This window comes from Telopea speciosissima, chromosome 7, assembly GCF_018873765.1.
Source record: "Telopea speciosissima isolate NSW1024214 ecotype Mountain lineage chromosome 7, Tspe_v1, whole genome shotgun sequence".
Taxonomy (NCBI): domain Eukaryota; kingdom Viridiplantae; phylum Streptophyta; class Magnoliopsida; order Proteales; family Proteaceae; genus Telopea; species Telopea speciosissima.
In genome coordinates, this window is record NC_057922.1 from 62629795 (window position 1) to 62655369 (window position 25575).

The 25575-nt window shown below is 39.8% G+C and overlaps 1 protein-coding gene across 2 annotated transcripts; it reads left to right on the forward strand.

The window, feature by feature from the left end:
- LOC122668983 (grpE protein homolog 2, mitochondrial-like) lies at nucleotides 1-25230 on the forward strand. 2 transcript variants are annotated; one of them, XM_043865593.1, is made up of 8 exons: nucleotides 1-107; nucleotides 2676-2774; nucleotides 2996-3048; nucleotides 7907-8102; nucleotides 8193-8380; nucleotides 8521-8688; nucleotides 24702-24830; nucleotides 25052-25230. In XM_043865593.1, exons 1-8 carry the CDS (start codon nucleotides 53-55, stop codon nucleotides 25154-25156), a joined length of 993 nt encoding a protein of 330 aa, XP_043721528.1. In that variant the 5' UTR covers nucleotides 1-52; the 3' UTR covers nucleotides 25157-25230. The 2 variants fall into 2 exon arrangements, with proteins under 2 accessions (XP_043721528.1, XP_043721527.1); XM_043865592.1 differs by having other exon boundaries at nucleotides 7907-8380.
- Nucleotides 25231-25575: the final 345 nt, after the last annotated feature.

Consider the following 25575-nt stretch of genomic DNA (forward strand, 5'->3'; position numbering starts at 1 on the left):
GCCTCCAAGTTCTAACCCTGAGATTTAGAAGGGAAGTTGCAGCCGAGATTTCATGGCGGTTCAGAAGCTTCAAGCGCTGTTGAAACACGCCGCCGGCCGTAGAACAAGTTCGTCAATCCGTCCATTCTAGTTTTTTTATGCATATATGTTATTGTTTTTAGTCTTTTCTTTTCGATGTCTCTGTCAGTTTTTGCGTCTACTGATTTTTTTTTTTCTTTTTGTGACTATCAAATCGATTGCTGTGAAGTGGCAATCCGATACTGAGGTAGTTTGATTGTGTCGGTAGATTGAAGTGATTTGGCGCGAGTAGTCAATATCTTTGAGTTCCTTATTGATGGAAGTCATATATTTTTGAAAGTCGTTAACAGAACAATTTTTGATATTTTATGAAAAAGATCAATTTTTTATGTTGAAGCTGTGAAGTTTTTCTGTAAAAGGACTCTCTTTTATTTATACCTTTATACTGGATATTTTTAAGGGTAAAATAATAAGGTACAGGGAAACTTTTAGTAGCAAGTGAAAAGTTCGAGATTCCTAAATCCTAATAATGGATTTCATATAGAATCTCAGGAGGACGATGCATGTTCCCTATCTGCAATTTTATTTATTTATTTATTTATTCTGAATGTTCACAACCGCAGAGTAACACTGTAGAGGTTCTAAAAAAAAAAATTCATAGGAATAATGGAGAAAGGATGAGTGCTGCGTGTTGAGATTGTCGGGGGCAAAACATCGAATTATAACATACTCTACTTCCAGCTGTTCTGGTGGATTTCTGTGCAAGATGCTCTTGTATGTTGTACTTTATATCTTTTGCTCATACCTTGACACCATTTGATTATAAACTTAAAAGGAATTGGTCAGTGACTTCAAATCTCCAATTTTTTACTGTAAAACCTCTCACCGGTCATACATTGCTATCTACCTGCCCTATGTGGTGGACTATTTGTTCATTGGTTTGGGTTTTGTCTTTGAAATCTAAACATCCTATTGCATGATGCATTTAAAGATAGGAAGGAACAACTGGTGGTAAGATTCAAGCCTTCAATTTCATTAGGATGAAAGCATGCCATGAGTCCTGGGAGTTTCACTCATGGAAGGATACACATTCCTTCCATTGGTAAATCATATTGGAGGGGTGGGTGATCCCGATTCAGAATCATTGACCTCAATTTTAAACTTAATGGGAGGTTCCTAGGGGAAGTGTCATCCTGATATGTTCATACGATGCGTCCCACCTTACCTGATCTGAATCAGCTGATTCTAGAGGGCTACCTCATTACGAGGCTGATCTACTCCGATGAGATACCGAAGAGGATTAAAATCCACTTTCATACCGGTTAGAGATGTTAAGGAAGCAAAGACAATTGGCATTCATGCTAATGCAGTTGCTGTAGTCGCCTTACAAAGGCTAATAGCTGAACATCCTCCAAGTTGTCCCCAATTTGATTCAGCAAGGCGGATTCGAATTCCCAATATGCATACCAATAAGGTGAGGTACTCTCATAGCATTCGCCTCTACCATTAGATCTTGCCCCAAGCTGAGTTGGCAAGTGTCTAGCGGTATCACAAGCAGATTGCCTTTTCCCCGCCACTCATCCAAGCGTATCAACACCCCCTCAACTATCCCATCAATCGGTCTAGCTTTGGTGTCCACGGGTTTGATATGGCTTAGGTTCGTCTTTAGCTTCAACCCAAGTTGTTTCACAACATCGCTAGCCAATATACTATGCATGTGCTGTTGGTAGTCTACTACTGACAGCAGAAAACTCACCTTATCACGACACAGGCAAAGTCATCCTCATTTACAAATCTTAGATCCGCCTGCACAGAAGGGGAAACCTTATCAAGTAGATTTCAAGAAAAGATAAAACCCCTCATACTTACCAAGATCATTAAGTGATAAGGAAACACTTCACTTAGGACAGCCAGTCTCACTTCATGCAGGTTCGATAACTCACTTTGAAACCATTTTGTAACAGACAAAGAGTTTTGACAGCTAGCCCATGCGGCATCCATGCACCCTCCTGCAGCACAAGTAGTCAGCCTTACGCAACGCCAGGGTTTCTCACAACACACCATACCCATGTACCCCGGCAGGTATTGCCTGCACTGGAAAGAATTTTTCTTCTTCGATAGGCGGAGCTTCATCAAGCAAGAAATGCATTATTTGTTGACTTAAGATGGGTGCTTTGATTCAATAAAAAAAAAGCTCGAGGCTCTCCCCCTCTCGCGTTCAGAATAAAACAAAAATATCTGACTTATACTTAGAAACTTTCTTTGTAGGGGAGTTGGTGAAGTGTCTTCTTTAGTTTAAGTATTTCTCTGATTTGGTACAAGGGAGGAAATGTTTTCCTTTCTTTCTTTTTGAGATTAACGAGAAGTTTTTTTTTATTGCGAGTTTGGATAAATTAACTTCCATGAAACTTCTTTGTAGATGCTGGTCTTTATGTTTAAGACCCATTGTTGACAGTATGCTTGTGTGACCTGATAAACTAGCTAATCAAAATTTCTTTTTGATATCCGACATTTCTATGACCTCGTAGAGACTGCTAAACATATATATAAATGCTTCCCATGAAACTTTCTTGTTCAACGATTTATATAGTGTTTTAAGATATTCATATTGTTGACTACCTCTTCCCGCATTTCTAACTGTATTCTCCCAATTGCAGTTCACTTCTGGGCCTGTACATCTAAACGAGGTATCAGCACAACAAATGTGGCTGAGTTCTCAGCACAACCCAAAATGCTTTCTCATCCTAAGCAAATGGGTAAGTACTGTTCCGGGTCCCCTTTTTTTTTCTTTTATTAAGAAAAAAAAATATAAGACCAGAAAAATAACTGATTAAAATAAATGTTCATTTTCATTTTTTCTTGGTTATGGTCTAGGCAAATTTTTTTTGTATGTAATATAATTTATTTATTTTGAAAACATTTGAGTATCGAATTATTTAGTTGGATGTTTATGACATTCCTGTTGAATGGTTTTCAGCTGTTGCCTGCACTGGACCTTTCTGGTCACGCTACAGCAGAGTAATTGCACAGGTGGGGTTGACTACTTCGAGAAAATAATCCAGCTTTTTTGGGGAAGTTTTAATTTAATTTTTACTTCACTTGTTAGAGATCCTTTACAGCAAAGTGTTTACTACCTCTTTTATTAATTAATTTGGGATTGATGACATAGTACTCATGGAAAGGACTTTGGACTCTACTTGGTATAACCTGATCATTCTTATCTGCAGATTTATTTTAAAGAACTGTAGTAACATGAGCTTCTTGAATATGCATTTACTAGCAATATTTATGCTGTGTCTTGGTTTAATTATAAATAAGAAGGGATGAATTGGAGAAATGTTGCTTAGGAAATTAGAGAGCAATGGATGAGGTGAGAGGAGCTTCGTCAGTTCTGCTTGTGGAGATATAATGTCTAATTCTTATAAGTTCTGTAGAGATTCTTCCCAGCATTGTATTTGCAACTCTGGTGATTGTTTACCTCCTGTTTCGTGACTTGGTACACAAGATGACATGAAGGGATTTAGATCCATGATGTGGAAGAGTTAAATCTGAATCTATAATTAAAGACAAAGAAATGAGAGGAGGTGCTGTAGATTTCAAGTACTACAGAAAGGGAAACTTACACCGGGGTTGCAATTAGCTGCTAGAATACAAGGATCGGATAAGAAACATTGCCTTCAAAGTAGAATTCATAGTTGTGTTGACCCTTGTGCTGACCATAGTCAATTCAGGGATGGGAAAAATAAGGTAGAGGATAATTGTGTATTATTTGGTTTGGACTTGCAAAAAAAAAAATGTCAAACAAATTAAGAGATGCCAAAAAGTGGAGATGCCAAAAAGTGAAGGATAGGTCTTGCAGGTAATATATGTTTGTGTTTGAAAAGTTCGGGACCAAGAATATGGTTGTATATATAGATACAAAAATATATGACTCCAATTAGTTAACAAGAGCTTACAACACACAACTATACACCTGGAATAAACATAAACATAAACATAAACATAATAATAATAATAATAAAAATTGTGAAGTATTTTAATCCAAAGGTGAAGGGGGTTTAAATGTCGTTTCTCGCTAGTTGTATAAGAGAGTGAATTCATGCATGGAGGAAATGTTTAATCCCACATTGAAAGGGAGAGACTTCCACATTGAGTATGCTCAAGCCTCATGATACCCCTACTGAAGCAAATGTAGAGCACTCTCTCCCGGTGTTCGAGCTGCCTCTGTGTGCCCTTTATTAGTAAGGGATAGTACCACTTTGCCTCCAAAAGACCATATATATAAGAAAATGGTTAGGCTCCATTGGAAGTGGGCAAGGCTTAAGCCTCATGAGGCCCTCATTTTAAGTAGCTGGCCTTAGCTTTGTAAGAAAAATGGTGAAATTTTTTTCTTCTTAATTTTTTCATCTTTGCAACCTTCTAAAAAATACCATTTTTTGGATATGTTATGGTATTATTTCTGTATATTAAGTTTGAATATAGGATACACATTTATCGTTTCTCTGGGTTAAAAAACATGCATTTTATTCCAAAATATGGTATCCCATGCTGTATTATTCTTTTACTTTACTATGTTTCTAACAGATCTGCTCTTCCTCTAGTCCCTGTAATTGATTCTAGAAGACAGACCAATCCATCTTTTTCAAGTAACTTCTAGGTCCTCTGCATCAATAGGATATCCCAAAGATTGAAAATTAACAGCCAGATCAAATTTATGGAAGAATCTTGCCTTCAGCAAGTTACCAAAACCTAGACAGAAAATAGAAACCAGGACTAGAAATAGTAACTCAAATTTTAAAACCAGGAAATAGAATTCAGAAATTAGATACCAGATCTTAGAAACTTGAGTTGAAGCAGGATTAGAAACTAGAAACCAAATTAGAAAATAGAAACTGATGGAGTTGATTCAGAAATAGAATCTAAACTGAAATCTGAAATTAGAAACAAGAGTTTGGAAAGGGAAAATTAGAGAACAGTTATGCAATTACACGGTTGTGGATGTAGGGATTTGGTATTAGGGATTAATTTGTAATTTTGCAATTTTATTTTATTATTGAGGAAGACATACATAGGAGATTTGATTGTTATTTAGTTTCCCAGTTTGGTTTGGTTACTATATTCGGTTATGTCGGAGAGTAGGAGTCTTTGCTTATTTATATTATAGCCATTGAACGAAAGTAGTAGATTTAAAGATTGGAGTAGTGTTTATTATTTTGATGAGGGAATAATGATGTTTGGTATGGAGGACAAGTTAAGCCTTAGATTTATGAGACTCTCCAAGATTGAGGTACACATAATTTCAAGGACGAAATTATTTGAGGGGCGGATGTAATAACTTGAAATTTTTGGAAACCTATTGGTTGTACATGCTCAAGTGTGAGTGGTTCAGTTGTAGCCAAGTCTATTTTGGACCTTTGATACAGGCCATGACTGGGTAAATAATCGATCAAAATATAGAGATAATGTTCTAGAATAGACCATGTTGGATACTATTTAATTCGACCAATAGATTTAGTTTGATCGAAGCCGAATTCTAGAATTCTGATTTAGTAAATATGTCGGGAATGTGGACATAATGTCTTGGCCAGGCAAGCTTATTGATAATAGTTTCTGTCAACAAGTTGTGTTGGCATGTGACGAGTTAGCTTAAGAAAATCCATCAGGTTTTGATATGATTTGGCTAGCAGAGGAGATGGAGTTTCGATCAACCATAAAGAGCATTGGATGAGGAGAATTTAAAAAAAAATTATTTAAGGAGATATAATAGGAGAAGGATTTAGCTAGTAAAGATAAAGTTGATTGTATCACTTTAGAGTATTAAAAAAAAGAAAGGAAAAAGCGATAAGACGTACAATATTTCACCCACACATGGATGGGCAGTCAGAGAGAGTGATTCAGATTTTTGAGGAAACACCTACTTAGATTTTGGATCGTAAGGAGCAAGTCCTACGAACTTGCACCATTTTTTTTTTGACGATTATCTGGAGGAATCATGATATTCAAAAAGGCTTCGTGAGAAAAAGAGGATGATATGCATACCAAGTAATTGTAATCCTCAAAATCTTTTAAGGGGGTTGGATTGTAATATCCTTGCATAATGGGGGAATTAATTTAAAGTTTAACCTGTGATGTAGACTGTGCAGAAGTGATAGAAGGATGATCTGGTTTTTGAGAAAGCCCTGAGAGCACTTTGGCCCTGAGACAGCCAATCAGGGGTAAATGCTTTTGCCTAAATTATTATTTTTATTGACTGTTAGGCGGCAATAAGTCAGTACATAGTCAAGGTTAGTTCCCAAGAGTTATTCTAGAAGTTTTACCAAAAAGGGTAAAAATGTCATTTTCAGGGGTTTTTCTGGAGAGAAATTTGGAGGGTTATTTTTTGAATTTGCATAAAAAAAATAATTCAATAAATAGTTTAATAAATAATTCAATAAATAATTTAATAAATAATTCAATAAATGTTTCACTATCTAAATAATGCATTAAATTCTAAATAATTCAAACCAAACAGACCCTAACCTATTTTATAGGATTTTATTCTTAGCTGAATTTGGGAGTCATGAGTGAATCATAACTTGGATTTTGGTGAGAGGGACTAAGGTGAGGTGTCAACCTACTATTGGTTATAGACTTAGTTCCTAAGAGAGTCTTTTCTCTAAGGAGAGAGAAAGGGAAATTATCCTCTTTGACTTAATTACCAGCAAAGGAAGGAGTTTAGGTAGGATTAAAATACCAAATCTGATTATTAATTTAAAAACTTCAGATTTTAAGATTTTCCCTTCAAAATATTTTGATTGGATGAGAGCAAATCAAATTTAGACTAGGATTTTGGGAAAGATATCATAGGAGTTGGGTGCTACCTCCTCAAAGGAGATTAAAACTCACTAAAAAACATGGACAACCTCCATGTTTTGGCAGAAACCGTAAGAGGGAGAGAGAGATCGGGAATGGATATAAACAAAATGAGAGGGTATAAGGAAAAATGAGAGAGACATGTCTGTGGTTTGGCTTCACTTTTGGCAGAGTTTTTCCCTTCCTTTACTAAAATATTCGGTAGAAACTCTATGTTTAGACTTGAAATTTTAGTGGTGATAGTGGGGGTCTGCGGGAGTAGCCTCTATCACATTGAGATGTCATGGGTGGGAGCGAGCTCAACCACCAATAGGCAGCAACAGTTCTCCCAACCGCTTGTCTTCTGTACACTCCACTGACTTTCCTCAACAGTGGGTTGCAGAAGCGGCTGCAAAACTGGGATCTGGAATAAGAGATTTTGGCCTGGGTTAAGTGAGCATAGGGTTTTAGAACTGATAGGAAATGTAGACTCTGTGGTTAAGAAGGAATTTTATTTCTCGGATTATATGGGAACTGGTTTGTAAAAATTTTTCTTAGGTTCCTTTGGTTATAGATTTGGTGGTAGTGAGTGTTTTATTGGCTGGCTGGTTTTACTGTTATACGCTCATTAGATGAGTTGTTGGTATGCATTAACTGGGTTCTTAGTTAAAAAATAATAAAATAGAAGAGAACAATAAAGGTCTGACAAGATCCACCAGTGGTGTTTGAAATCCTACTACAGTTGAAGAATTCCACCTTCCTCCATGAATTTTTTGGCTGCATTAGGTTCTGAGTTCTCAAATTTAATATAATCTGTGTGAGAAGTGGTTACTTCAAACTCTTCATATGAAAAATGACCAGAACCTCCCACCCCCTCCCTCCCCCCCCCCCCCAAAAAAAAAAATAGAAAAAAAGAAAAAAAGATTTTGGCTTCAACTCAGTTGGACTATTGAAGAGCATGACCTCTGAATCTCTGCATTTTGCCAATTGCTCCTCACGCGAATTATTAATTTTTTATTTATAATGAAGGCATTAGGCATATTCCCTTTACTTGCAGGCCTTACCTAGGCAGGTGACATTGCATCACTCAATCCTCAATTCTCAGCAATTTGCAATCTCATCATCAGCTTCCCCCCAAACCAGTGAGAAAGAGACAAACCAAGCTGGGGAAGACGATGCAGCTACTGTAGAGAAAAATAATGCTTCTACAAATGGAGAGGCTGCAGAGACAAGTGCTGATAACAAAGATGCAGGTTCTAATTCGGAACTGAAAACTCCTTCCTCTCAATATGTTAGGAGGAGGAGGAGCAGGGGTACTAAACGAACTGCGTTTTCTGATTCAGAGAACGAAGATGAACTTTCTTTTGATGATCTGGTAAAGCTTGTTGCGGAGAAGGAAGAATTGCTGAAGACTAAACACAAGGAGATAGAGAAAATGCAAGATAAAGTTCTACGCACTTATGCAGAAATGGAAAATGTGATGGATAGGACTAGACGTGAAGCAGAGAACTCCAAAAAATTTGCTATTCAAGTCAGTATCTTATTCATTTTTCCATATTCTTCCCCTTCGACTCCCCCCTCATTTCTTTTTGGTGCACTTATTGGCTCTTATATAATTTGTGTTGTGTAGTTGAAATTTTGATAGTACTTTTCATATTTAATATGCTTCAGAACTTCGCCAAATGCCTGTTAGATGTTGCAGACAATTTGGAAAGAGCTTCTTCAGTTGTTAAAGGTAGCTTTTTGAAAATTGATGCATCCAAGGATACAGTTGGAGCCATGCCACTTCTAAAAACACTTCTGGAAGGTGTGGAAATGACTGATAAACAGCTTGCAGAGGTAACTTATTCCTTTATTTGTCAAAGGCACCATCATTTTTTAATTATTAAGATGTTTCAAGATGCATATCATTGGAACTGTGTTGACATGTGGAATTACTTCCTGTGAGAACCCTTGAACTTAATTGTACTTCTGGTGAGCTCTAATTTGGTCTTGGGAGTTGGGGCATGTAGTATCACCAGCACACTAGCACTCTGGAGGGGGAATGAAGCCACTAAGTTGTCTCTTGTGCTCATGGATCCATTACCAATGGCTTCCTTTCTACTTTGCCTTCAAACTTTCTATCCTCATGGCCAAAGGTTCTCTAGATAAGCAAATCTTCGAACTCATGACAAGCGGTTTTGAATTTTGATGCAATTCCGGGGGTTTCTACACTAGCACTCTGGAGAGGGAAGGAAGCCACTAAGTTGTCTCATGTGCTCATGGATCCATTACCAATGGCTTCCTTTCTACTTTGCCTTTGAATTTTCTATCCTCATGGCAAAAGGTTCTCTAGATGAGCAAATCTTCGTACTCATGACAAGCGGTTTTGATGCAATCCCGGGGTTTGGAAACCCTGTCGGGGTTTACTAATTGCTATGGCCCATCCAAGTAATAGAAGACTCGAATCAAGAGCTTAGTAGCAAAAAAGTAAATATTTTTTTATAAGAGAATGGCAGTTTGGTAAGTGGATGGAATCTTAAAGGAGTATTTAGGTAGACAAAAGAGAAAGGATAAGGGATTATTAATTAAAGAGAAGGGGTAGACTTGGAAACAAAACAAAATAAAGGACAAAAAGGATTGAAGACAATAAACCAACCTTAAAATAAAATACCGTAGAAAAGGGAAAGGGTTGTCTTCAATCTCCCAACTCTTAACCTGTACAAAACATACCACGATTCAACTTTTGATTTTATGTAGGAGATCACAACTCAGGGATCTCTTGATTCCAGTCGACAAGTGCCAAACTAACTAAAAGACAAGGTTTTATTCAAATCTGAAACTGAGTATTGCTGACGAAGAAAACCCAAACCTGGTTCCTGGTTTCTAGTTTCCAATCTCACGATAGGCCGAACTAATGGGGCTAGGGTCCTAAGTTTTGAGTCACCCTAGGGAGGCGATGCCACCCCTTAAGTATGAAGTCGAACTGGTTTATATAGGGGGATTCCAGTGAACTCAACCAGTTCTAATGGTACATTGGTACCGCCAATACAGAAATCAAGAGAGGGTAATAGAAATAGCATCGAGGAAGGAAGAACCAGGAAAGAGAAAAAGGAAGGGAATTGGGGATAGAGTTAAGGTTGAGAGAGAACTTTACCGAATAGGGAAGGAATCAAATTAACAGAGAGAGGGAGAGAGATGGTCACCAGACCAGCAGCCACGCCATGGCGATAGTAAGTCCAATAACTCTTCTTCAATCCAAATCTTGAAGCAATTAGCCCCAGCAGTATCACCATGAACAGAGGCTTAGAAGATAGCCTCGTACTGGAATCTAATAGGGGGAGAGAGAGAGAGAGAGTGATGTAGATAGGTTCCTAGGCAAACAGTACAACCATAGTAACCAAAGAAAGGCCCATATCTCTTAAAATGGACCATGGTTCCACTTACTTAAGTTATTTAATGGGCCCTATGGGCCTAGAAAGGTATTGGGCTGGGTTTTTTTCTGGTTTGCCCAAAAACGAGAATCGTGAGGATATTGTTAAGTAATTAATTTTTGTCAATGCAATCTTAGGCTATTAGGAAGTTTCTATTTTGGTTTTAAAGCTTAGATTATGTAGAAACCGCTTCCTCTAAAAGGCCGACCTTTTAGAGGAAGCGGTTTCTACATGGTATCAGAGCAGGCAGGGGTCACGGTAACGAGTCCCCCTGGGAGCGGGCAGGTGTTAAAAAATTATTTATCCACCCGTGTCCCCCTTTGGATAGTTCGCCTTGTTAAAAGCTCCTGTATGATATACATATTGTTTCCTCCCTTTCCTACAAGGTCGGCCTTTTAGAGGAAGCGGTTTCTACATGGTATGCCTTTTAGAGGAAGCGGTTTCTACAGATTAAAAGTATCTTTCTGTACAAGTCCTATTCTTTCTTTGTGAAGGACTTTCTTTTATTAATTTTTTTTTCTAGTTGTTGGCAATAGCCATTATATATCTAAGGTACCTTAGAGCCTCCCCCCCAGGATTTTTGGAAGTTGATATTGACTGGTTTTATGCCATTGTTGTGTAACAGTGAGAAGAGAGATTCCTAGTTTATTGAGAGACTGACCAATGCCATAGGTGAGAGGCCTTGGTCATATCCCTTTCTCCTCTTTCATACCCTTTTCTGTTGGTTACTATTTTCAATATCTGCAACCAGTATACACAAATTATGTGACCTTCATATTCTTCTCCTACTTCTGCTGATTATATGAGAAACAGGGTGTTTTAGTGATTCATCGACAGAGGTTGAGATTTAGACAGCTCAAATTTCCTTGCGGCACCCTCTGAATCTGGTTTCTGGATAGCAAGCTTCCAAGGAGGTTTCTTCTCATCCAACCACCAGATTGAGTCCAGGTCTTGGTATGATCCTTCTCTGGCCATAAACTGGCCATAAACTTCATTCGATCATAGTTTCTTGTTCATCCAATGGCTGGATTTTCCTGAGGTATACAGTTTCTAAATCTGAACCTTCACTTTCTATTTTTGATCCTGATGCAGTAGCACTTGGTTGGTTGGACAAATATGATCAACTTTGAAAATCCAAACGTAGAGGGAACCGGTCCAACCAGGGTTATTTGTCCAACAAAGGTTGGAAGTAGTCTATTTATTTTCTGTCTTTTATACGCTTGGGTAGGTAATAGGTTAGTAATTTTGTTTTGAACTCTAATTAGTTTTAGAGTTGGTTTACAAGTTAATTGCAGTCCTAAAGTCTAGTAAGTCTTGTTATTTTCCTTTATATATCTACGTGTGCCCAACATTGAAAGACAATGGAATAGACAAGATTTGGGTTTTTGCTCTGAGTTGTGTGTGTATGATAGTGAGTTTTCCCCTTTTCCTCTACAACTCTTCTTCTCTATCTCAGGTTTCTCTTCTTCCCTAACAGGGTCTGCACCAACTTGGTATCAGAGCCGAATTATCCATCTTCCTCCCCTCCCTGTCATCTCTCTCCCCCTATTCTGGTCTTCTGTTTGCTGTTTCCCATTGAATTCCCTAACCCTGTACCCACGATACCCTGTCCCAGTGGTAAACATAGGCCCTCCATCGAATCATACCGTCCTTCCTTTTCTTTCCTATTTTTCTTTTCTCTGCGGTTTTGACTGAACAGCATCAATAGCAAACCCCTATCTTCAGTGCTGCAACTCCTGCAACCTCTCCACCCTTTCTTTCCCAACCTATTGGCTCCACTGACCTGAGTTCCCTAACCCTGTACCCACAATACCCTGTCTCAGCGGTAAACATAGTCCCTCCATCGTACCATACCATCCTTCCTTTTCTTTCCTATTTTTCTTTTATCTGCGGTTTTGACTGAACGGCATCAATAGCAAACCCCCATCTTCAGTGCTGCAACTCCTGCAACCTCTCCACCCTTTCTTTCCCAACCTATTGCCTCTACTGACCTGAGTTCCCTAACCCTGTACCCACGATACCCTGTCCCAGTGGTAAACAGAGTCCCTCCATCGTACTATACCGTCCTTCCTTTTCTTTCCTATTTTTCTTTTCTCTGCGGTGTTGACTGAATGGCATCAATAGCAAACCCCCATTTCAGTGCTGCAACTCCTGCAACCTCTCCACCCTTTCTATCCCAACCTATTGCCTCCACTGACCTTCATCACCCACCTACGATTCCATCGCCCACCGACCTTCAATTCTCACCGTAATCATCCCATATCGACCCATCTTTCCTTTGTTTCCTGTAAAACCCCAACCATACCACCACACCCAACCCCCTCCCTTCAATTCTCACTAAAGCTTCACCCTAACCTTTGAATCCTTGCAGTAAACTTTCATTCCACCCTTGTGACCCCAATCCAATCTTCTTCCCCCTTTTTTTTCAAGGGTTCCCCCCTCCCCCCCCAAAAAAAAAAAAAGAAAAAGAAAAAGAGAGAGAGAGATCAGAAGTCAGAGATGGGAAGTAGTGTATTTCCACCATTGAGCTCCTGCATTTCCGCCATTAGGTGCCTGGATTCCCGCTGCTCTCCCATTGCCAGAGGAAGGAGACAACCCCCCCTCAACACTTTATCCACACTCCCATAATAAGTCTCTCCTTTTTTTTCCCAATATTACCCTCTCTTATATAGTTGCTTTAAAACCTTAAATTCTTTCTTTCTAGAATTACACCTCCTCCCCTTTTATTTCTAGTTTATCCTGTTTTTCTTTCAGCTTCCAAGTTTGCTCCCACCTATACGTGACCCATTTCTTGTGTATTTAGTTGAACTTCTATAATTACAATACTGTCACCTTATGACTTTTACTTTATTTACAATTCTGCTACCGTTATTATCAACTTCACTTTATTTATGGGATTTGACATTCACTCTTTGATTTGAGTACTCTCTTAGGTGTGAGGGCCCATAGTGATTCCAAATAGGGTTTCCGAACCCTGGGATCACCATCACTTTGGAAATTCTATCCATATCTTAACCATGGTGGTCAGTACTCAGTAGTGAGATTCTTCAACAGCTCAACTCCTATAAGGGTGAAATTGATCAAAAAATTGACACCCTTATTGAACGTGTGGATACCTTCACCACAGCTGTCAGTTCCCTCCATACTATGGTGACGTCCATGCAAGCTTCTATTTACCAACTGGTAGCTTCAAATAAAGGAAAGAGCCCAGGGATTCTTCCAACTCCATACCACATCATCCGTCTCATGGTATACCGCTACCAACACCACTACAACCATATGGAACAAGTTGATATGATGATTATGGAGTTGAAAGAGGAGAGGTAGTTGGACATCTTCGATTTTATGGGGATAACAACCCAGAGCAGTACCTTGACTGGGCTCACAGTTTGAAAATCTTATCCAGATGTTACAGGTTGATTGAGGCTAGAAAGATCTTAAGGCTAAACTGAAGGGCACGGCTCGAGTCTGGTGGATCAAGCACCAGCAACAGAATCGGATTCGATTTATGGCGTAGAGTTCTAACTTCAGATCCGCACTAAACTCTCCGGGTTTTTGAACTCTAGATCTGCATCAAACTGTCCTTCGCGGAAGAGCAGGGATTGGATTCAATTTCTGATCTAGAGTTGTAACTGCAGTTGGTGTTTTAAACTCAAACTATATAATATAGGTTGCCCTAGATTGATGAATGACTACCCAAAGTATTAGGAAGAAAAGATGAGTCATGTGAGAGAGTAGATCCAGATTGTGGTGGTTGTAATTAGCGCTAGAGCAGGGTAATCCCAAGTAGAGAGAGAATAAATAGAAAGTGTAGAAATAAGTGAATGGCTTAATAATGATAGCCCTCCACGATATGTATTTATAATAGAAGAAAGGTTGACACCTATTACAAATATAACTCTAATTCTAACTAGTTAAATAGAGCTAGAATAGAACTAGGAAAGGGAAAATAACTAAAATAGAAATAACACCCCATGGGTCGATCTTATATCATGGATCGACCCATGTCACACGTAATACCCAAATACCCATATTCCAACACTCCCCCTCAAGTTGGTGCGTAGATATCAGTCATGCCCAACTTGCAGACTAGAGGTTGAAAAACTTTTCCACTTAAGCCTTTGGTGAACACATCAGCCAACTGTTCCCCAGATTGCACATAAGGAACACAAACCGTCCCATTATCCAGATTCTCCTTGATAAAATGACGATCAATTTCAATATGTTTCGTCCTATCATGCTGCACTGGATTATGGGCAATGCTTATTGCTGATTTACTGTCGTAGTAGAGTCGCATAGGCAGAGTAATAGGAATACTCAAATCTTGTAATGAAGTCTTGAGCCACAATAGTTCACAAATACCAAGAGCCATAGCTCTAAATTCAGCCTCTGCACTAGAACGGGCCACCACTGTTTGCTTCTTGCTGCGCCATGTAACACAATTTCCACCCACAAATGTACAGTAACCTGTGGTGGATTTTCGATCATGGGAACCAGCCCAATCTGAGTCAGTGTAGGCCTCAATCTGTAGATGATCATGACGAGAGAATAATACTCCTTTACCAGGAGCTGACTTCAAGTATCTCAAAATCCTGAATACTGCTTCCAGATGATTAGACTGGGGATCATGCATAAATTGACTGATAAGACTCATTAGTCGCCCAACTAGCCTCTGATATCTCCCTTTGCCCACTGGTTCACCGTTAGTGTCTCGGAAACGAGCATTTGCCTCAATGGGAGTATCCACAGGAGAACAACCTAACATGCCAGTTTCAGAAAGAAGATCTAGAGTATACTTGCGTTGAGATAAGAACAGCCCTTGAGAAGAATGGGCCACTTCAATCCCTAGAAAATAGCGAAGTATGCCTAGATCCTTAATCTCAAATTCCTTGGCCAAATAATTCTTCAACTTGGAAATTTCAGCAGGATTATTTCCAGTTACAATTATATCATCGACATATACTATGAGGAGAGTAATAATGCTGCCCGATGTCTTGATAAATAAAGTGTGATCTGCATTGTTTTGTTTATAACCAAATGTCAACATCGCTGTCTGAAAACGATCAAACCATGCACGTGGTGATTGTTTCAGACCATACAACGCACGCTTAAGTTTACAAACCTTGCCATGAGTTGCAGCAGATGAGAACCCATGGGGGACATCCATATATACCTCTTCCTCTAATTCACCGTGGAGGAAGACATTTTTAACATCAAGTTGCTGTAGACTCCATCCTAAGTTCACAACACAAGAGAGAATTACCCTGATAGTGGTCATTTTGGCAACAGGTGCAAAAGTCTCCAAATAATCTATCCCATATGTCTGAGTAAATCTGCGAGCAACCAGCCTTGCTTTAAAACGATCAACAGTTCCATCAGCTTTTTGTTTAATTACAAAGTCCCACTTGCAGCCAACGGTCTTCTTTTGTGGTGGAAGTGTGACAAGATCCCATGTACCACTCTTCTTTAGAGCTAGCATTTCTTCAATCATGGCCTCCTTCCACCTAGTATCTGCAAATGCCTCCTGTCAAGTCTGTGGTATGGAAACAGAGGATAAAGAGGAAACAAAAGCATGAAATGATGGGGATAAAGATTCATACGAAACAACCTTTGATATTGGATGTTACGTACAAGACCTTTTTCCCTTTCTAAGAGCAATGGGTAGATCAAGTGTTGGATCAGAAGTAATAGGAGAAGTAGCAGCATCTAAAGGATTAGAAATATTACCAGAGGAGGTGTCATTCGATCCTGGGTCAGAGGACAACTCTTGGTCTGGTAATGCTGCAGTGGTGGGCTGTTGTTGCCCTTTTTTCTTTCGATAATACTACTGTGTGAAATCTTTCACTGACTGTACCTGCTGCTCCCCTTGAACATCATTATCTGAAGGTACATGATAGTCATCAATAGGTTCATGTAGAGGAGGAATGGGAATCGACAGAGAGTTGCTGGAACTCCACTTGTCTTGTAATGTACCAGCTTTACTTGGTTTGACAGTGGTACCATATATATATCCCTTATAGCCCCTTGAATCAATGGAAAGAAACATTAGTGTAGACCAAAGTAAATAATTAGTGCCATCGAGCTTTATGGGGCTGATTGGAAAAGAGGGATAATCATGATGGGTCCCTTGTGTAGAAGATTGGCCAGTGTTGGTGGTAGCAGTGGATGCAGCTGAATCAGGCATACTGATAGAACTTCAGTAACCGAGAAGTGCAAGAAATTGCAGAATATTCTGCAATAGGTAAATAGGCAGTAGTTCTTATAAATAAACAACTACAGTGTTGTCAAACAAAGAGAAGCTGCAGATCTGTATACAGAAAAAAAAAAAAACTGCAGGTCTTCAAAAAAATACTGCACTCCTGCAAAAAAATCTACAGATCTTCAACAAAAAGGCTGCTGCAGGTCTTCAAAAAATTGCAGGTCTTCAATAAAAAACTGCTGCAGGTGTTTTAAAACAGCTGCAAGTCTTCAAAAAAAGAGGAAAGGAGTCTGTAGATCTTTGCACAATATGGATTTGCAGGTCTCGAAAAAAATTCTGCAGGTCTCGAGAAAAAAAATTTCAGGTCTTAAAACATCTGCAGGTCTTCTAAATAAAATTCTGCAGTGCTTCAGTCTTCAAACATGGAGAAAAAATACTGCAGGTCTTCGAGAGAAATAAATCTGGAGGTCTTCAATCTTCGAGAAAAATAAATCTGCAGGTCTTCTAAAATAAAATCTGTAGTGCTTCAGTCTTCAAACATGGAGAAAAAAATACTGCAGGTCTTCGAGAGAAATAAATCTGCAGGTCTTTAATCTTCGAGAAAAAAATCTGCAGGTCTTCTAAAATAAAATCTGCAGTTCTTCAATCTTCAAACATGGATCTCACTGTGCATGGAGATCATAAAATAGGATAAAGTAAAGGAGGTAAACTCTAGGGCAAGTACTAGATCATATTTAGATCACCTCAAAGTACTGCCCCCATGAAATAATGGAAACGAGAGAAGGGAAGAGAGAAGGAGGGTCTCGGCTGATTTAGGGTTTTAGGGTAATGGGTTAGTTGATCTAGGAGAGATCAATTGTGGAGGGAGACGATGGAGGAGAGCAGAATTAATTTCTCAAATATTGAGTTTAGGCTTTGATACCATGTAGAAATAAGTGAATGGCTTAATAATGATAGCCCTCCACGATATGTATTTATAATAGAAGAAAGGTTGACACCTATTACAAATATAACTCTAATTCTAACTAGTTAAATAGAGCTAGAATAGAACTAGGAAAGGGAAAATAACTAAAATAGAAATAACACCCCATGGGTCGATCTTATATCATGGATCGACCCATGTCGCACGTAATACCCAAATACCCATATTCCAACAGAAAGCAACAGAAATAGAGAGATAAGGAGAACAAAGGGAGATTAAGAAGAAGGTTAGGAAGAACTAACATTGAGGGAAAGGAAGGGTCAGAATCATAGGGAGGGGGGAAGGAGAAGAAGACGACAGCCAAGCTGCCCAGGCCGCACAGGCAATTACCAAATAAACTGATGTAGGGGTGATGTAGTGAATGCGCTCCATGGCCAGGAATAGGAGGGGATTTTAGTCCCATGTCGGTTGGGTAGTGTGCGGTAGTTTGGCTTATGACCTTGGAAGGGCCTCTTCACCCTGAAGCTCGGGCTTTTGGTTGGACGCCATTAAGTGGTATCAGAGCGGGTTGTCCGTGCACCGGCCATGTGGGGGCCCATGGCCCAAAGTGGGGGGAGTTGATGCAGTGATCAGTGAATGCACTCCATGGCCAGGAATGGGAGAGGATTTTAGTCCCACATCGATCTAGTAGTGAGCGACAGTTTGGCTTATGACCCTGGAAGGGCTTCTCCACCCTGAAGCTCGGGCTTTTGGGTTGGACCCCATTAAGGGGATTACCTAGAAACTAGGGGTCCTACAAATACTGGCTAGGATAGGCTATGCAAGACTATTCAAACTCTAAAGGTGGACTAAAGTCAGGGAATGGCAGAGCATACATGATGAACATAGAGACTAAAATATAGACTTTAAGTAACAATGAACAATATAGTCCTAGCTGAATGCAATCAACTTAACAAGGCATCGATTGGGAACATAGGGGGGGTGTTGGGAAGCATGGGCAGCAAGATATCAAATTGAATGCATGCACTTTCAGTATTCCAAAATGATGGGTGATTTGTGAATGACTTAACCACCCAACTAACATATGAAATCAGCAAAACATTCAATATGGAGGAACTAAAGAAGTGGGAACTGACAAAGATGGCAGTGTACTAACAGGTTTAAGTGATTAACTAAAACAAAATGTAAAAAAAAATTACAAAGAACTTGGATCATGGGTAGGGGAGAGCACAATAGGGACATAATTTACCATTAAAGTGGGGAACTGTGGAGTTTGGGGTGCAACATACCACTTGGTAATTAAGTAAAGACAGAAATTAGAATCGAAGAACCCAATACCAGAATTGGAAACCACGGGGTAGGGATTCAGCATTTGTTAACAAGGTTGAAGAAGAAAGCATAGAGGATAAGAGAAGAAGAAAAGAAAAGAGAGAGAGAGAGAGAAGATAGAACTTTACCTCTTATACCAAGTAGAAACAGAGAGAAGAAGAAAAAAATAAAGATTGAAGAGAGAGAGCTTACACGTTGGAGAGAGGAAGAACCAGAAGTCTTCATTCCATTCATTCAACATCCCCTACAAAGAGGCTGCAGTAGCTATTTTAACATAGTTATCAAGGCGGCAAGGTGGCCAAGGCGTTGGAGAGGGTCCAAAATCAAGGCGACACTAACAAGGCGGACCATGGCATCCAAGGTGCCCGCCTAGGCGCCCATGGCGACCAAGGATACTGGACGCCTTGATAACTATGCTTTTTAAAGAGAAAAAAAATAAAGAGAATCAAAAGGAGGGGTTACAACCATTGGGGGGGGGAATGTCTACATACTTGCTGTGGTGGGTGGTTATAACTGCCCACCACACTACCACTAAAATGAAAATTGAATTACATGCAAAATAAAAATAAAAAAAGGAAATACATGATGTACTAAAATAATAATAAGCAGAAATAGTAGTAAGAAAATAAAACTAAGACTAGGCTTGCTGTCTATCACGTGTGGGGTCCACTGTGGGACCCACCAGTTGGGTCCTATCAAGTTGATAGCCTCTAAACTCATCATCAATCCAATGAGATGCCATGAAGGGCTGATCCCTGCGTCCTCTCCTCTGGTAGACTCTAAAGCCACGGCTAGGTGGACTGATGTCCTCGTCATAAACTCAATTCATTCTCATTCTAAATCTCAATAGTCGGGTACATGCATATTAATATGAAAATAGAACTAAAAATTAGAAACTAACTCTCAACTAGGAAAGTAACTCAATGAGGAAGTTAAAGCAACTCGGAAGCTTGAAATAGGGAAACTAACGTATCTAACTCTATCAAAAAATCCAATATAAAAGGGTGTACCCAGTGCATGAGGCTCCCACTACTGTGGGGTCTGGGAAGGGTCATAACGTACGCACTGACGCACCCTTACCCCTTCTTTCGAAGAGAGGCTGTTTCCAGTACCTGACTATCTAAAAGTTCAATATAAAAACAAGTAATTAAGAAGTTACAAAATAACCCCACCCTTGGTGCAACGGTAAGTTTGCTCTATTGCTACCTAGTGGTCATACGTTCGAGTCGTGTAACAGCCTCTCCGCGAACATTATGACCTTCCCCAGACCTTGCAGTGGCGGGAACCTCATGCACTGGATACATCCTTTTTAAAATAACCACAACCGTATGGGCTGGTTTGGGTCAAAATTTGGCTCAATGATGAACCAAACCATTTCCTTCGTTTATCTTCTGCATCAGTTGGTCCAACCATGCCAATGTTACTTCATCAACTCTCCTCGTAAAGAATCCGACTCCATCAAGTTTGGATAGGGACCAAGGATACTGTTGGAGTCAACTCATTGGAGGAGAGAAGAACCCGCTACGTTCTTGAATCGGGGAGGTCCTTGGTGGGAAGAAGTTTCATTTCTTTGTTGCCGTGCTTGGAAGAGTAGGTATCTGCATGCTCATAATGTTCTGCACCATGATTGTATAAGAAGAATGTGACATACCTCCAAAGGGAGGCCGTTATATTGTACCGTATGCACGAACTCACCAATATAGTAAGTGAACAAACATCTATCAATAATTTTTAGATTAGTGTTGTTCACCCATGCAACCTTGCACGGAGTGGGGTGTGGCTCTGTCTTCAATCCCAACTTGCGAATGTCTTCAAAGACGATGTTAGTGCAACTACCTCCGTCCATCACCATGCTTCATGATTGGTTGTTGCACTTCACTTGGGTTTGGAAAATACTGCTACTGGAAAAATCTTCGTCCTCAGAGACCTTGTGAGTGGTCAAAACAGGATGAAGAACATAACAAGGAAGCTGTTCCCCATCATTGTCATCACTATGGACTTCACCAGCTCACGTTTTGCCTCAAATAAAACTGTCTCGAATCTGTTGCTCTTTCGAAGCAAATGGTATGAAAGAGTCTATCAATATAAGCTACCAGACGGTCGGAACACTGGGAAGAAATATGTTCGTACCCACTACAGTACTACACTTAAAACACTGAGTCACTGCCTTCGGCATCATAGGTCTGTCAGAACCAAGGGCTCGAGATGGAGAGTAGGGGTGGTTTGGCCTAAAAGATGCCATAAACAAACTGCTAACCTGTGGCTTGCTGGTTGACTCTATCTGGGAAGAGTATTTCTGATTGGAACCATCACCCTTAGTAAAAGTATTTGTAGAAGTCTTGCGAGTATCTGTAGAAGTAGTATATGGCCGCTTCAAACTTTCTACCTGATATGCCACCTGTGCATCATCCTCCATTGTAGGTAGTCTACTGGACGTTAGTGCGACACTGATCTGAGGTTGCAAGCCTTGGGAAACTATGCCACCAAGACCTCTTTATCCTACTCAAAGTTAGATCGAGTGGCTAATGCCACATACTCCTCAACAGTCATGTTGTTCTGTCTCAACTGTGCGAACTTGAGGTGTATGTGCTGTTTATAGTTGGTCAGCAGGAATCTCTGGTTCATGGCTTAGTTCATCTCAGCGCAAGTACTGACTATCCCAATGCCTTGAATTCGATTCTGCTGCTAATATTTGATCCACTAGACTCCATAGTTGGCGACGCCATGGGGTCCTGGTGCTGGAGAGGGTTGCATGGCGACCCTCTTTGATTTCTTCTTCCTGTCTCTCTTTCCCTCTTCGATTTCTTCTTCCCTCTTTGATTTCTTCTTTCCCTTTTCAATTTCTTTCGATTTCTTCTTTCCCTCTTCGATTTATTCTTCGATTTCTTCTTCGATTTCTGAATTTTCTTCTTAAAACTTGAGAAACAATAGAGAAAAAATAAAACATGGCTTGAGTATACATCTATTAACACATTAAAAATAGAGAAAATAAAAAATAAAACATGGTCGACATGCTCGCCATGGCAACGCCATTGCCATGGCGGGCGACATGTCGACATATCGACGTGACACCCCTCCACCGACTTGGATCGCCGTGACAACTATGCTAGACTCGAGCCTTGCCTTTCAATTTAGCCTATGCAAATAAAATCTTGCTAGCAGTCAATCCATACCATCTGAAAAATATCTCTAAATTATGAACCCAGTTGAGAGACTGTTCTGGGTTCTTGCCCCCATAAAAATCGAGAACGTCCAACCTCACTCCTCTGTCAGCTCCATAATGGTCATCTTGTTGTCTATCTCTGTATTGTGGTGGCAGTGGTGTAGAATGTGGCGACGGTGTAAAATGAGGAGGTGATGGTGGTGTATGATGTGGCTGTGGCAGTGGTGGTGGGGCAACGTGAAATGGACCCTGTGGGACAGAGTTGGGAAAATTCCTAGACTAATGGGACTCTTTCCCTTACCTGAAGGTTGAAACTGTCAATTTGTCATTAGAAACCTGTAGTGACACCATCATGGACTAAAGGGAAGTGACTGGAGTTGAAACCATCAACATTGGTGGCAAGTTCATCAACCCGGTCTGTGGGACTGTTGGCTCAGGTTTCCTGTGTGTGGGGTTGAGCTGTTGAATAACTTCACTGTTGACCACTGTAATTCAGGGTAAGGAGGAGGAAATTTAGCTATGATACCAAATTGATGCAATCCCAGGGTTTGGAAACCCTGTTTGGGTTTACTATGGGCCCACCCAAGTAGTAGAATACTCAAATTAAGTACTTAGTGGCAAAACAGTAAATGTTTTGAACTTTATAAGAGAATGGCAGCTTTATGAGGGCAGGCCTTGTTGCAACGGTAAGGTTGCTCCATTGTGACCAAGTGGTCACGGGTTTGAGTCTAGAAACAGCCTCTTTGCGAAAGCAGGGGTAAGGCTGCATACATTATGACCCTCCCCAGACCCCGCAGAGGCGGGAGCCTCGTGCACTGGGTATGCCCTTTAAGATAATGGCAGCTTTATAAATAGATGAAATCTTAAAGAGGTATTCAAGTAGATAAAAGAGAAAGGATAAGGAAGGGATTATTAATTAAATAGAAGGGGTAAACTAAAAAACAAAACAAAATAAGGGACAAAAGGAGAGGGTAAAATTGGAAACCAATCTTAAATAAAATATCGTAGAAAAGGGGAAGGGGTTTGTCTTCAACCTCCTGACCCTTAACCAGCGCAGAACATACCACGATTCAATTTGGGATTTTAAGTTGGAAATCACAACTCAGGGATCTCTTGATTCCAGTCAACTAGTGCAAAATTAACTTAAAGTCAAGGTTTTATACAAATCTGAAACTGAGCATGGCAGACAGAAAATCCAGACCTGATTTCTGATTTTCATTCGCATGATAGGGCGAACTAACGGGGCGAGGGACCTAGGTTCTGAGTTTCCCTAGGGAAGCGATCCAACCCCTGAAGTATGAGGTCTAACTGGTTTATATACGGGGAAATCTAGTGAACTCGACCAGATACAACAGTACCACCCAGTAATTAAGAGAGGGTAACAGCAATAGCATTAAGGGAGGAAGAGGAACCAGGAAGTAGAAAAAGGGAGGGAATTGGGATAGAGTTAAGGTTGGATAGAAATTTACTGGTAGGGAAGGAATCGAATTACAAAGAGAGGGAGAGAGGTGGTCCCCAAGACCAGCAGCCACGCCATAGCAACAGGAAGTCCCATAATAATTCTTCAATCCAAGTCTTGAAGCAATCACAGAAAGCTAACTGTCATTTCCCAGCCCCAGCAGTATCACCATAAACAGAAGCAGAAGATAGCTTCGTACTGAAATTGAATAGAATAAAATAGAAAAACAAAATAAATACATATATTGCCCCAATAAGTAAGTAAAACAAGCCTTCTCTACTGAAGTCGCAAGCCTTTGGCACTGAAGGAAGGCAAGCTGCCGGTTACACTACGGCAGTAGCAAGGCTCCAGAGAAGTGGATTTACTTTTATGTAGAGTGTTTCCCTACCAACAAGAAGCATACGAAGAGAGCCCTGGTCTACTACTACCCTGTAGTTTTCGTCGCTTGCTTTCCTATCTTAGACCAAAATGTTGAGTTCGGCCGGTTCCATCTCAGCTTGGGCTTCCACAGCGGGCTGTGTCGGTCCACCATGCCAATGCTACTGTATCAGGGTTTATTCCTGCCATGTGGAGGGCTGATATGATCACTCTGGCCATTAGATAGAGCACCTCTTTGATTGCTTAGATGATAAATTTCGTGGCCAATCTCAATTGTATGGTCCACCATCCATTGGAGATCTATCCTATTGTTTTTATTAGCCATGAAATGAGCGGAGGGATGATTTGGCGATTCTAAGTTTCTTATGATTGGATTTTTAAGGGACCATTGTGTGTCAAATTTTGGTGCCAAAACATTCATATGACGAGCTTGTATTTAACATTTTCCTTTTCTGTAACCATCCAAATCTTGACCGAATTTGTTATGTTGACTGGTACACGGTTTATTTTTCTTAGCTGAAACTGATCATTTCAGTTGAGGGTGATTCGGACGATCTGTCCATAAAATTCGTGCACCAATGAAGCCTGCCATGTAGCCGACAGTAGTGCCAACAAAGGGATGCTAGTCAAGAGATACGTCTTTAGTTTAGAGAAACGATAGCTCTTTACTCATTTCTATGAAATTCATCCACTTGATAAGTACTCTCCTATTCTTTGCATGACACTCTTTTTCTTTTTGACAATTAGATTTTTTTTTTGGGACCGGGGGTTGGGGGTTAAACAACAATTAGATTTCTCTGATGTCCTTTTTTATCCACTATATGCTTACTAATACTATGTGCAAGCTTTTTCTGTTTTAATTAAAAAAAGAAGCTTCTCAAGTTATGTTACATGTCTACAGAATACAAAGGATTCTCTGATGCTGGAATGAATTATTGGCAGTTAAGTAGGTAGGTTGAAGGATTCTGATGGACATTAAATGTTTTCAGGTGTTTAGAAAGTTTGGTATGGAGAAATATGATCCGATGGATGAGCCGTTTGATCCAAATAGGCATAATGCAGTATTCCAAATGCCTGACGATTCCAAGCCTCCCGGCACAGTTGCTGCTGTCCTGAAGGTATTGAATTGATATTCAAATGTTTCTCAACTAGTTATTTGAATTCCCTTTTTGGTTTACACTGGGTTGCTTTGCTTTTCAACTGCCATACATATTGCATGAATATGAAGGAATCTCCATGACCGCACCCAAAATTTCGGAACTAAAATGCTAAAATGAAGAGATTTGTTAACGAGCATACATAACCAAGTTCTATTTTTCTCTTGTGTTGCATGTTGCAGTCGGGATACATGCTGTATGATCGAGTTATAAGGCCAGCAGAAGTTGGTGTTACTCGAGCTTCAGAGAACAATAAAAATGAAGATGACCAAAGTTCAGGAGCTTGAAGAGTTAAAAGAACAGGTTTATGGTAGCCAGTTTTGCATGGAGTGCGTCTCATAGAGAATCTGTACACTTTGCCGAGAGAGAAAGAGAGAGGGAGTTGTTCAATACTCTAGATCAATTTGAGGAACTGTTTCTGGTAAATTATGGAATAAATTTTCGCTTGGCTAATTTTTATATTCAGTTTCCATTCATAGCAGAGGGTTTACGTATGGTAGATTGGATTTTGCATCAACTTATTTCAGTTGATTGACAATGATGATGTTAGTTTGTATTTCCCATATGCTTTTTAATTTATATGACCATTTTTTTTTTTTTGTTTGGTGATAGATTTTTTTGGGGTTAGAGTGAGAAGAAAATGGTTAAGTAGAGGTCAGGCTTTTGAGACTGGTCTGTGTCATAGTCTAACATATTCATGAGTTAT